General features: G+C 45.0%; 1 protein-coding gene across 1 annotated transcript in view; it reads left to right on the forward strand.

Moving 5' to 3' along the window:
- The window catches only part of BRINP1 (BMP/retinoic acid inducible neural specific 1), an 88078-nt gene that overhangs the window by 14956 nt on the left and 59353 nt on the right, over window positions 1-13769 (forward strand). Inside the window, exon 2 of the mRNA XM_005231281.3 lies at window positions 13079-13346. Within this exon, the coding sequence (XP_005231338.1) occupies window positions 13129-13346 (218 nt within the window). The 5' untranslated portion in view covers window positions 13079-13128. The remainder of the gene's footprint in view (window positions 1-13078; window positions 13347-13769) is intronic.

The raw sequence follows: 13769 nt of genomic DNA on the forward strand, positions 1-13769 counted from the left end.
TTCACAGGGATAAGCCAGCTAGCTGTATTCCTGTTCTGCATTTGATTTACCACTCACAGAAAATTATTTATCTAGCTAGCTATTTATTATCTAATTCCATGGCTGCAGTTGAGGCAAGTCTGTTTATTCCTTTTCCACAGCAGTGTCTCTTTCTCCGGCAGCTGTAACTGGCTTCTAGGTGCCCTGGGGAATGTCAAAGCAGAATTAATTAATCATGACCAATGATGAAGGTGTTTTTTAGATTTGGATTTGGCCAGCTGATCTTTCTGGGAGTTAGGCTGTTGAGGAAACAAATGTGATGCTTGCTCTGGATTGCTTTCAGACGGAGTCACTTTGGGAGGCTGCAGAGGCATGTAGGATCTATCAAGCAGTGGAGAAAATCTGGCAGAAGTCAGCAGTGTGCATGCTGGTGGAGGGGACTGCTCGCTCACTTTGGCAGGACACCATGCCAGTGAAACTGTTAGCTACAGTTTAGCATGTCCTGTCCTGTTCCTGGCCTGCAATGGTGTGAATCTTTCAGCATCCACAAGAAAGTCTTCTGGGCGTTTGTTCTGAATGTCCCCTTCAGAGCAGGAGGAGTTGTGATGGCACCTGGCACTTGCCGAACTGGAAGCCACCCCTTCATCATGCCCACGAGTGATGGCAGTGCTGGCAACTGCACAGGTTGTGATGAAGCAGCAGTGTTTGTTTTACAAATAGCTCTGATTTCTTCCAGATCCTCTTCCCTTTCTTTGTAGAGCCTGGTAGAGCATGTGCTGTTCTTCCTGGTCAATGATTTCCTCCTGGCAGTGGAGAAAGGTCAAGTGTCCACGCCAATTCTTTTTGATCTGTCAGCAGCCTTCGAATCCTCTGGCAATGAAGGGCTAATGATTTGCAGTGTCTGGCATGGATGGGCAATCTCTCCCTGCAGGACCATTCCTCCTTTCCAAAGAGACTCCACAGTGTGGTTTCGAGTAATGAAGCATCTCCCTCAAGAACTCTTCCAGGGGGTAATTCAGTGCTCAGTTGTACTGTTGCTGTCAGAGAGATGGGGCTACAATATTGCAGATGTGCTGATGACAAGGGATAAGATCAACTTTCCAGTAAATAATCCATAGTTTTCAAAATTTATCATCCTCAAACATCTTTTTCTGCCTTCAACTTGTTCCGCTGCTGCCTAACACAGGAACAAATGGAGGCACTTTGCTTCTTCCCCACCCCAGAGATGAAGGCATGCATACAGAGATGTAGGCTGGGATGGAGCCATTTGTGGGGCGGGGAGGTGGAAACATCAGCTTTTAATGGAAGTCTCAGAGTATGGCAGTACTCGCTGTTAGAGAAAAGCTGTAATCCATAGTGACAGGCCAGCTGGAGCAATAGTAGAGAACCAGGCGGATCTGCATGCAGAGGTGTGCGTTGAGCAGCTGCACGGGGGAATTCAGATTGCAAACTGCAGTGCTTGGCGCTAGCGACATGTCCCTTTAAGAGGAAAAGCAGACAGAAAAGCCCACTACTACTTTAAATAAGCCTCCAAAGTTTGGAGATGCTTTTCCTTTTCATTCCCATTGCACAAACCACTGGGCTCAGCCCTATGAAGCCCACGGCCAGGGCTAGCCCCCCACCCCGAGGGGTGCTGTCAGCCTTGCAATGGGAAGGAGCAGCCCCTGCTGCCTCCTGAAGCTTTCTCTTAGCCTGCTGAAAGGCAGAAGGGAAACAAGGTTGGCCATGCATAGCCATGCCCTGCCTCTTGCTCCGTCCACCATCACGCGTAGACTCCTGTTAGGGCCCTGCCTTTGTGTACGTTGCTCTCTGCACATACATTGAAGATGGACTTGCTGCCCCCTCGCCGTCCAGCCCCCCGGACAGGCACGGGCAGCACTAGGGCACGCACAGCTCGGCACGGGGACCCGCTGCCCTCAGTCTCTTATCGAACTGCCATGAATGCACGAGAGCCGCTGGGGACATTTTCATCCATGAAATGAAGAATCAATAGAGTCGCCTCATTACAGGCTCTGCTCCGTGCTGCCATTCTCCCCTTCCCTTTTGCCACATACCTTGCCCTTTTTGTCAACCCGCTTTTACCACCACCTACACAGGCTTGATGGTGCAAATTCACAGGTAGCAATTCCCCTCTGCTACGCATGGAGGAGCAAAAATGTGGTTTAAAAGAAGAAGGAAAAAAAAAAATCAGATAGACTTCCAAGAAGGAGGTGGAATATATCTTGTAAAAGTACATAAGTGGTTTGGAAGCCAAAGGCCCCAGGAGGTCAGTAGTATTCAGACTTTGAAATCCCTGATGCTCTTGAAAATGCTACATGTAAATTCCATCCTGGAAAAATCTGGTGGTTTTTTTTTTTTTTTTTTAATAACAAGCAGAGAAGTTGGTTTTGTGATGTGCAGAGGGGAGTGGAGCTGTGCTCTGCAGTCACTGAGCTGACAGAGCTGCTTGGGAAATGGACATGCTATTTCCTTGGGAAATTCACGCTTTTTGATTTGTGGTTGTTTTTCTTAAGCTCCAGTTTGAATGAGAACCACGTTCCCACAAAGCTCTTGTGGCCTAAAAATTCAAAAGCAATAATAATTTGAGATCATCAATATCTACTGTTTCTGTGGTGCTGAAGTACTAAAATGCTACAGGAAATATTTACTATTGAATAATGATAACACATATAACAAACCAACATCAAGCATTTTATACAATATATAGTATATTTTAAACATGTATCAATACAATACAGAATATGTAAAAATGTCAAAACAAATTAATTGAAACAACATAAAAATAATGTGTTTATCTCCTCAAAATGAAACATGAAATGAAAAGAGAAAATCAAAATGATCTGTTTTGACACTTTAAACATAAAAAAGTTTGTCAAAATTGACATGTTCCCATGCAACGTTTGGATTTCAAGAGAACTGCGTTTTCCTACGAAAAACTGTTCTGTCAAAATTTTTGACCAGCTCTACTTACAGCCTATCTAAACAGACAAGCATCACAGCCAAGACTCTCAAACGCTCCAGGTGGTCAGAAGATAGATTTAGCACAGAGCAGAACAGTCTCAAAGAAAGGAATAAATAAAACTCACAGCTAGAGGTGGCCTGAAACTTGGGTACCAAACTGCTTTAATGTTCGAGATGCTCAGATCCGAGTGTTTTTGGACTTTAATCCTAGCAAGGAATGCGTTCCTTCAATTTTTAGCAAATGTGTGTTGCAGGGTTGGTGCGCTGATGGAAGAGGCTATTTGTGATGGTGAGATGCCAGTGCAGAGTCTCCGTATCCCCTGGGATTTTTCAGTTCTTGGCATTGGTCAGGGTCTAGCTAGTAAGAGCCCTCTGTATTTGACAGATTAATACTGGTAAGTATGAGATGGCTTTATTTTCCACACATCCTTCTGTCTCAGTGGAAATTCCAGGCTTAGGGCTGAGGAAACAGGCTAAAATGCAGTGCTGCAGGTAGGCTGGCTTTCAGATGCAAGGCTGGTGAGAACAGCTTTGGCTAGGAGTTCTCCCACCTTCATGATACACAGATTTTAAATCTTCTCATTATATAAATGCAGTTTCAGCTTAATTTGAGCTTCTAATTTAATACGCTGTTACGAATTAAGACTTAATATGATATTTGATTATCCTTTTGCAATGAGATCCAACCCAAGGCTCATTGACTTCAATAGACCTTCCAGCAGAACCTGCAACTGCAGACCCTGCATAGATGCTTAGAGCAGAGCTACACTCAAGATTTCTGGCTTCTGTTTCAGAAGCTGCCGATATAATGGTGTTATTTGGGGCTAACACACATTCTAGCTCACATTTCTAGCCTGAATTTAAGTGCCTGTGCATCAATGTGCGTGTAACTTCCCCCATACAGGGAGGCAGGGCAGCAGCAGGAGCTGAATGTGGGTGTCCCCAGCCTCAGACCAGTGTCCTGGGCACTAAAGGAATCCGTCCTCAATAATTCTATCAGTGATTCGTATCACACACCTCTAAGTCACTGTGCAGCACCTGTCGGGTGGTTGCAGAGGTATCAAGCCCACGTCAGTGACCAGTTGTCCTCCCCTTGGTTCTGCCTGCAGCTCTTTCCCTGCAGAAGTCTGAGCCACGCCATCCCTGCGAGGTCTCACCTTGTTTCTCGAGTCTCCTGGCAGGGTAGCTGTGCAAGGGTCTAAGGCAGTGGCAGCAGGAGCCGGTGTGGTGAATGCACAGGGAGATTTTTATGGCCACAGCAAATTCTTCTTCCTCTCAGAGTGATAAGAGGGGCATGTCTGCCCGGGGCCAGAATTTGCTGCTGCAAACAACTCGGGTCCCTTTTCCCTCTCCTCTTCAGCTCCCCTGGCTCCCTTGGCTTCATCCAGCATCCGTGGTGGCAGAACCTGGTGCCCATAGGAAACGCCGAGTTAAATGGTGCTTTTCATCCTGGCAGGCAGGGCTGTCATTATCCAAGCAGCAGGAGCTGTACCAGGAGAAGCAATGGCCTGCAGATTTTAACCCCTTCTACTCCTCCAGTAAGAGCTGAGGATCACAAAAAAGCCAGGTCAAGAGCTAAAATTCCTTCTAAGGGACAAGAAGAACAGGAAGATAAATCATTCACAAGGATCATTAGGTAACCTCAGCTTCCTAGCATACCAAAATAATGAGTGTTAGCTTGCATTTCCCAAGCCCTATGGAGTGGGGTCACTCCATGTGGCTCTGGTGGTAAAGTCCCTGCCCAGGAATGAACTTCAGAACAACAAAAATATTGCAAAGAATGTCAGGTGTGGGATAACAGTTGACCTTTTGGATTGAGCGTTACATTATTGCTCTTCAGGGCAGTTTTGGCATCGATTTTTTTTTTTTTTTCTTCAGGCTGTCTTCTTACAGGTCCAAATTGTTGCAATGGAACATATTAGGAAGGCGAGACCAGCACACAGAATGGAACAAGCATGATGGCAAAACCCAGGGTTTGTGGACTGGCACAGGCTTCTCTGAACTTAGTTTTCAGATTATTGTCTGTCTCAAATTTCCAGTAAAGACTGTAGGGAATGGTACGATTTTTGTTCAGATTTTGTGTATGGTTTGCAGGTGTTTCTTGTTCCAAAATGCAAGAAAAGTATTGCATTAATTTGGACATTTTCTTTTATGCATAAATTACAAAATCTATTTTGGCTCAGTCAAAACATACTGTTTAAGAAAACACTTCATTTTGATTTTTAATGTATATTACTCAACATGTAATGAAAAACAAAACACAATCTTGAACCGATCCTTTCCAAATAGAACGCTCAACACATTCTGTTCCAAAGAAAAGCTGACTACATGAAAATGCTTTTTTTTCCCCTTAAATCAACAAATTTCTACAAAGTGTTTTGCCTCTGATGAATTGGCATTTTTCTGACATAAAATGAGCAATCCAAAAAAATCCTAAGCAGCTCTGTGGCAAGTCTTAGCTAATTCTGGAATAGTAGCATGAAGGTGCGTAGGAAGGGTACTGTAAGGAGACATAGCGTTGAGCTGAGACTTAAGAGATTTGGGTTGAATTCCTGAAGCAGTTATAAAATGATCTGGGAAAAGCCATTAATCTATGCCGTGTCTCAATTCCCATTCTGCAGAATGGGAAAAACAGCATTTCCCAATCTCCTAAAGCTACTGCAAGTATAAAAACCTATTAACACTTATGAGATTACTGGACTTTGATATGAGGTGTATAAGTACTGAGGAAGACAGAAGACAGACCTGCATTTTTGTGTAACTTAGAATGAAATTATGGAGAAGTGGACTAGCTGGGACAATAATTTAATAATAGTAGGAATAATTGCAAGTTCAGGGCAGTGTTTAATAGAAATCACTGCTCACCACCCACCATATTTTTTTTTAATAAGCAGCTCAGAAAAGTGCAATTTATCATTATTATTATCATCTATATTCATTCTATCTCTGCCACTTTACAAATGAGAGAAGTTCCTCACAAACATCTACAAAGCTAGCTCATTATCCAGCCTCCCTATTTATAACTCTCATTTATGACAATGGCTATCAAAATCTTGCCAACAGTAGGGCTGCTGGTGTGCTGACACCACTGCTCCACAGCCCGCTGAGCGGTATTATCTCACTGTTCCCTTGCGTTCCCCCATCTGTCCCTGGCCATCTGGTGTCCTTGGTCTTCTAATTAGATTGTAAGCTTTTTGGGGCATGGACTGCCTTTCTGGTTTCTGTTTGTACAGCACCTAGCACAACGCTGTTCCAGGCTCAGATTCAGCAGGACCGTCTTCAAAACGTGAGGCTTCATCGCATACCTGTGTGTGCATGCAGAAGGTCTGTTAATTCAGTTCCCGACCTGTCAGGCACTGTTAGCTGGATCCCCTTTCTAAACAGAGCCCGGAACCAAGCGCCCATGGATCCTGGATTTCAGAGTGGTGGCTTTGCTACCTTGGCTAGTAGATTTGTGGTGATTTAATGGAGTTTAATTCCCTCTGTCCAGCACCACTTGATGTTGTGACTTGACAGAGGTTGTACACCTGCCACAGTTCTTCAGTTTCAAGCCACCTCTCATCCTCATCGTAATAACACCAGTAGTTTATAATTAGCTGAAGTGTGGGGACAAACGAGCTGAGAACAGGTACCTAGTTGTTACCAGTGTGATTCTCGCCTCGCTATATGCAGGGAGTAATTAGAGTTTCTGCACAAAACCCACTCCCTTTAGGCTGCTGGTTGAGCAGGGTTTGTAACAAAGGATTTGTAGGGTGGGTTTGCTTCACTGAGTGTTCAGAGAAGTTGTAAGCAAAGTGTTGATGAACTGAGAAGAAAAAAAAAACTTTTCTCCTCTAAGTCATTTGGGGTCAAAAGAAATATTTTTATCACTGTTTCCTCTTAATAGGCTGGAAAGAAAAATCAAAAGGAAAAAAAAAAATAAAGCTCTGCTAGTTTCAAATGGAGATTTGGAAATATTTCCCTTTGGTACTCTCACAACCAAACCACTGACATCTCCCAATCATTGCTGTTTTCAGCATGAACAATTTTGCAGAAGTGAAGTGAATTTGTGGGCTGCGTTGGTGTTTTGGAGAGGTGTTTCTCATCCTCTCTCTTTGCCTTTCCTCACCCAAAAAATATTTCAGCTGATGAATATCCCTCAGGTCTAACTACTCATATTTTAAACTGAAATGGTTAAAGAAAGTGCAAATTTAGACACTGTTCAGTGCAGAATTATCAAGGTCTGAGGAGGGATTCACCTATCATTGCCTGAAATGGAGAAATCCCACTTCTGTAAAGAAATAGATTTACAGTAATTTGGGATTTTATGATTTTGCATGCCACAATCATCCAGAAAGTCAGAGCCACTGCTGAATTGCAGCTCCATCTCTGACTCCAGTCAGATACCAGTGCCTGTAGTTTGAGCTATAAAGACATGCAGGTCAGAAGTAGTCAAAATCTGTTTTTCCCAGAGCTGAGGTTTATCCACAGAAGTTCATATGACTTAACAAACCCCGACAAATTGGCTTCCCCATCCATTTCCATCCATGTTCCCTGTTTTCCTCTGGCCCTGGCACAGAAAAGATGTCCTCGGCTTGGCTGGATTGCTGGCCAGCGTTCTAAAGGACAACTAAAGCTGCATCACGGGTGGTAACAGCCTTCCAGCACCTTCATGGGCCATCTCTGAATTAGGTGCAGAACATGAATGCTGTTGCTCCAGTTGCACCCAGCGACCTAACATGAACTAAACCCTACCAGTGTAGGGCAGCAGTTACCTGTCCAGCAGGAATGTGAGTGTGCAGTTAACTTAAAGCAGGGGTAGCTGAATAAAACTGAAAAGAGCATCTCCTGTACTTAAAATTAAGGATACACTTAAGCTCTTTGCTGAAATGAGGTCAGACGTTCGTCACTTTGCAGGGTCGAGCTCTAAACTAACATAAGCTGTTTCATCTCTCCCTTGACACCTCAGTCTTTTACTAATTTATCAGCATTCTAAAGCAGTGTGTGAAGCTGCTGCAGAACAGAAGTGTTTCAGATACAAATAGCGATGGTTAGCCTCTTCCCTCTGGTAAATGGCAGCAGGCAGAAACCTCTCTCAACCTGCCAAGAACCAAATGTGGGGCACAAGAAAGAGTTATTGGTGCATGAAGCTTAAAGAGGTAGGGGACTTTTTTTTTTTCTGCAAATAATGTGTTCAGTAAGTTCTCTTTCCTAAGTCTGCATTTCTGGTGGAAATAGTTTACAACAAGGAGCGTGAGAAAACAGAAGGGATGTGTCCAAGATCAATTTGAATCTAATAGAAGGGATAAATGAAAGGTACGGAGGTTAGAAGAAAGGTAGAAAATCCCAGGAGGCACGGGAGCGTTGGAGTGCTCAGAGCAAGTGATGGAGAGTCAGAGCTCCTGCATTCTGCCTTTCCATTAATAGCAGTGATCTGGGCTACACAGCCTCCTTCATATGAAACAGACCTTGCAATACCACTTTGCGCAAAAATCTATCATTCTGAGCTATCCCACTGTATAAAAATTACCTTTTAAGTGGCTAAGTAGACACCCAGCTTTATTCTTTTCTTCTTATTTCAAGAAACAATGGGAGTAACAGCACTTGCCTGCCTTACTAGAGCGCTGAGAGCTTTAATTAATGTCTCTAATTCAATTTGAACTCCTTGGATAAAAGGCGCTGCCTTGTGACAGCAAAGGTATTGCCTAAAATAGAATATAATTAACACACAGATATCAATCACGATGAAATTAAGTGTACATTCAAATACAACTTGCACTTTACAGAAAGTACTTGCCTATTTTTCCTCCAAGAATCCTGAAGACTCATAAGACAGGGAACATTTAATGTTCTAGGATGAATTCATATTAGAATAAGGCCATCTTAAACCACCTAACAAACTATAAGGGGCTTTAACAGAAATCTCCATTTGCGCTGATGGATGTGCCTTCGTGATGGATGATGGTGGAAACTGACTGTAATGTGACTCAGAATCAGGACATCCAACATTTTCTCCTCCCGGTACTTGCTTACTGTCAACTGTACCCTACGTTCTAGCTCAGCCACCTATCATGTTTATTAACAGATGCGACAATGGCAAGATCATGTTTGTTGACGTGAACCAGAAGGACCTAGCTCGCTGCATTGCTCTGTAGTGCTCCTAAGTGGAAATGGGCTTTATAGCTTGGATTTTTTTTAACTGATAAATTGCAAAGCTTGCCGACACATTGAGATGGTAGGACAGAAACACCCAGTGAGCTGTGTGGGCAGCATGACTGCGTTTTACTGGGTGCTATAACCAGATGATGGTCTCTCCAAGTTCATGGTCCACATAGTCAAACAAATACTATTGTGTTTCCACGCTGTTAATTGGAAAGTGAGGCAAAAAAGCATGTAAGGGCACTGCCCAAGATCATAGAGTGTGTCTGAGGCAGAACTGAGTGGAATGCTGGATTTCTGGATCAGAAACCAGTGTCTGACTTCTTCAAGCCACCCGTTTAGTGCAGAGATTGCTTCTATGCCAGATTTTTCATGAGTGTTTAGTCTCCTACCCAAGCGCTGTATACTTTTGAGATATTGCCCCCTGCCCTTTTTTTCCCCCATCCCTCTTGCAAAATCCCCAGAATGTATCATACATCAATGAAGCCCCGTAAAGACAGCTAACAAATTAATTTCAGATTCAAACTTGTTAGGAGTTAGATTGAACGCGCCTCACAATATTGCCTTAGACACAAAATAAACCCACTTTACTAAGCTTTATAGCTTCCATGGGGACCAGCCTGGTGGTGTGTTTTAATCTTTAATGTGTAACAACATCTCTACAGCAGCTACAGGGGGGAAAAAGATACTACTAAAAAATTAAAGTTGATGGTGTGATAGTTGTCTAGACCCACTTGTGCTCTACCATCCTCCATTGCCTCAGGCACCATTCCCTGCTCCCAGCGCTGATACAGCCAGCTTCCAGACTGAGGATGTGTCCATTTCTTCTAGCGATCTTAAGCCATATTCTCCCCATGTGTTAACGCTTAGTTAAGAGCCATCACAACTCTAATCACCCTGACTTTAACTTTGACCTAAAAGGAAAGGAAAGGAGGATGAAGAGGTGCATGGGGGGAATTAGTGAGTATCCTCTCTCCTTTATGAGCTGATATTTCCCCAATGTATGATGCTTGCATGTGGGAGGATGCACTGGGATTTTTCTGGAACCCAGTTTATTTGGCTTTTCTCATACTCACACCTGCAATGTGCTGGGAACTGGAGGTGGGCGATCACTCCACTTTGGTATGTAAAAGCTCCCTTCCTCTCTTTGCAATAGAAATTCAATAGAAAGTGAAATGTTTAAAAGAAAACTGATCCAGGCTGGCTGATGAAGGAAGTAGTTATGGATGAGTTTAATGAACAGACAAGCAAGCGAGTTTGGACAATGTGTATGGAGGAACTGATCCTTATCAGCAGCGAATCTGCATACCCGTCTAATGGCAAATGTGCTGAGTTTGCAGCTGCTTACTGTGATGGGGCAGCACTGTAGGTCTGCAAAGAGCAGCAAGGCAGAGAAAGTAGCTTGGATGGAGAAGCAGGGGAAACAATCCCCTGAAGCGGAAATTGGAAGTGCTGAGGGTGGGAGCATGTCTCAGTAGTCACCTTGAGTTCATGACCACTTTGAGTGACAGCACAGATGTAATGTAGCCCACTTGGAATATGATCTGTTCCCCTTAATGTGGGGCTAGGAACTCCCCAAACCCCAGTTTTGTAAGAACCAGTCCTTTCTGAGAGGCAAGGGACTAGGGCAGCGAGAGCTGCTACATTTATGGGTGAAGCAGGAGTCAGTGATGAAGGCTGATACTAAATACATGCCTCCAGAACAGGAACAACCACCTCAGTCAGGAGCTACAGGTACCATTAGGTTTAATAACAGTAATATTCTATCTGCAATTGGAAAGAAGTTTATATTTGCCCAACAGAAAAAGCGAACATTCGTTGACTTTCCCTTACTTAATTTTTTTCATTTTTTCATGTAATGCAACAGCTGACTGTCATTTTTAACCAGACTTACACAACTCCGTTTTGTCAAGTGCTGCTGAGCTCACTGCAGCTCCCCAAACACATGCTGTGCACACGTGCAGACTCCCACACACTCCGGCGCACACACACACGCGGCACTTGTGCTCCCGTCACACTCCTGGGTTCAATCCACCCGCACAGGGGCCATGCATGCTCACTGCCATGGGCTGCAGATTTGCCATGCTCCCGGTGAAAGCTCCTGGAGCAGAGGAGACAGCCATGCCAACCACAAATGCTAACGCCCTCTGGTCTCTACTATGTTGCTCGCACCAGCCAAGGTCTCATGTTCACATGCAGTGCTGCAGATTGGCACGGCACCTCCAGCACACCTTGGTTTGGCCTTTCCTACACTCCTAGCAAAACCTTTTCTCTCTGGGAATTACAAATTTTTGAGTGCTTATGGTGGACTCAGACTCAAAACCAGAAGGGTTTCTGGAGATGTGCAAATAAACCTGACACTAAATTTCACTGTAGCAGAGCTCTGTGTAGCCTAATATCCTGCTTTAAAAAGTAGCTACAGTCTTTCTGCAGCATATTCTGCAGAAATAGTTGGGTATCACCTGTTCTGAGGGTAACTTTTGGCCAGGTTTTTGCTCCTAGAGTGAGGGATGCAGCCTCAAGATAGCTCTGCCTGCCCGGGCATGCCCACTGTCTTGGCACATCCTCCACAAAACGCAGCAAGGCAGGCAGATGGACAGGAGGTGGGCAGGAGGAGGAACACATCCTGCCTGTGGAGAGGACTCTTTCAGAGCAGCATCAGCAGTTCCCAGCAATGAGGAGCACAACCCAACACGCTGGGCTGCTGCTGCAGCTGCGTTGCAGTTCGGAAGCAGAAGGGGAGGGGGTCCGTGCCAGGCGCAGGGTGCCAGCTAAGCAAGCCGCTTACCTTCCGCCAACGGAGCCCATGGCTTCGCTCGGAGAAGGGCACCGCGCCAAGAGCATGGCTGCGGAGGCGGGTGATCTAATGGTTGAAACGCTGGAAACAGGAGTCAGGAGACGAGGGCTCCCTTCCAGCTGTATCTGTGGCTTGCTGTGTAACCTTTGGCAAGGCATTTCACCCCTCTGTTTCCATTCCCACTCATCATATGTCTTGTCTGTTTAGCCGTTAAGCACACCGGGGAGAGGAGCTGAGTTGTAGCAGGGCTGTCTGCAGCCATGATTTGATGGGGGGATGTGTGTGGTGTGTGCAGCAGGACAGCCGCTCTCCCACCATGTGAGCAATAGCGTGCCCTGCGCCAAGTGGTGTGCAGCATCCCCTTGAGCTCCCTAGCAGAGCTCCTAGGGTGAATAGGCATGTTCAGTGTGTCGCCCTGCAGAGCCTTGATCTTGGGAAGAGCCTCGAGGTCCTCCCGTAATCGAAATAGCAACAGTTCCTGTCCCCGTCCACCAGACACACAGCTCCCAAGCACCCAGGCAGGAAAACGGGTTGAGGTGATTTTATCTTTCGAAGTTTGGCAGGATTTCATAGTGTCGTGTGTGTGTGTGTGTCTGTGTATGTGTGTGTCTGTGTGTCTGCATGCGCTCATCAGTGAAGCCTGGGTAATTATTTTGTTTTATTTCTTTTTTGGCAACACTTTAAAGTAAGAGCTGGATCTTTATAGATTGCTCAGGTTGCATGGAGTATGGATCACAGATCATCAGAGAAACATGAAAGCAGAAGACACGTTTCTCTGGCACAGCATTAAAGGGAAAATAAAGGGGTAATTGTAGCCTAGGGTGCAGCCACCTTCTGCGCCCAGCCTGTGCTCGCCTTTGCGGCACTGTGGAGAACCTCACGAGGGAAATGATGGAGAAGCTTGGGTGAGAATGTCTCAGGTCAGGACCTGGTTATTTCAAAGGTGATATATGCTCAGGAGGTTAAAGGCACCACTTAGGTACATGAATAAAACACTGCCAAATACTTTAAGCTGTAACACAGGCAGACTGAAGTCTTTTAAAACTTGATTTTTCAGGTCTGTTTTCACCCTGAGAGATGGTTGTCAAAGGATCAAAGCAAATCCCATTTTTAAACTCTCTCTTTCTCTCCCTCCTCCCTCTCCTCCCCTACATTTCTCTCTCTCTCTCTTTCCTTCGTCCTCTTCCCTCTCTTTTTCAACAGGACTCCACAGAATGGAGCAAGAATGAGAGGAAAAAGGCAGACAGAAAAGCATGAACTGGAGGCTTGTTGAGTTCCTCTACCTCCTGTTTATATGGGACCATATACTAGTACAGCCCTCCCACCAGGACCCAGCTGCTACCAACCAACATGTCTCCAAGGAGTTTGATTGGCTTATTTCAGACAGGGGCCCTTTCCACCACTCGCGGAGCTACTTATCCTTTGTGGAAAGACATCGTCAAGGATTTACAACCAGATATAAAATATACAGGTACGTTGGTTTCCTACAGCACCTATAGCTTGGGTAAGTTAGGTGGTGGGAACTCAGCCGGTTCCCAGGGGCTCAAGGCTCGTAGTCACTGGGAGATGCATCATTGTTCCTGTTCCACCTGGAAACACTTCTTTGGTTCTTCATGGTCCTCAGCTGGCAATGCAAATTGCTTCAAAGTCTCAGATGTAATGCTCTGATAGTAAGATGAAGGCACTGCGGTACCATGGCAATGTGCACTACATAGATTGAGAAAAAAGGGACCAAAGGTGTGGGTGTACTTCATTTGTGGTGACAGATAAGTTCATAGGCAGGTTCACAGGCATGTTTTTTCAAATCAAGGCACCTGCAGGCTGACCAGGCCTCTGTACCAAATGCATACATGTGAACTGCTGACACCTCAAGGTTCACATGGGCAAGAACAGA

The sequence above is a fragment of the Falco peregrinus genome, chromosome 1, assembly GCF_023634155.1.
Source record: "Falco peregrinus isolate bFalPer1 chromosome 1, bFalPer1.pri, whole genome shotgun sequence".
Lineage (NCBI taxonomy): Eukaryota > Metazoa > Chordata > Aves > Falconiformes > Falconidae > Falco > Falco peregrinus.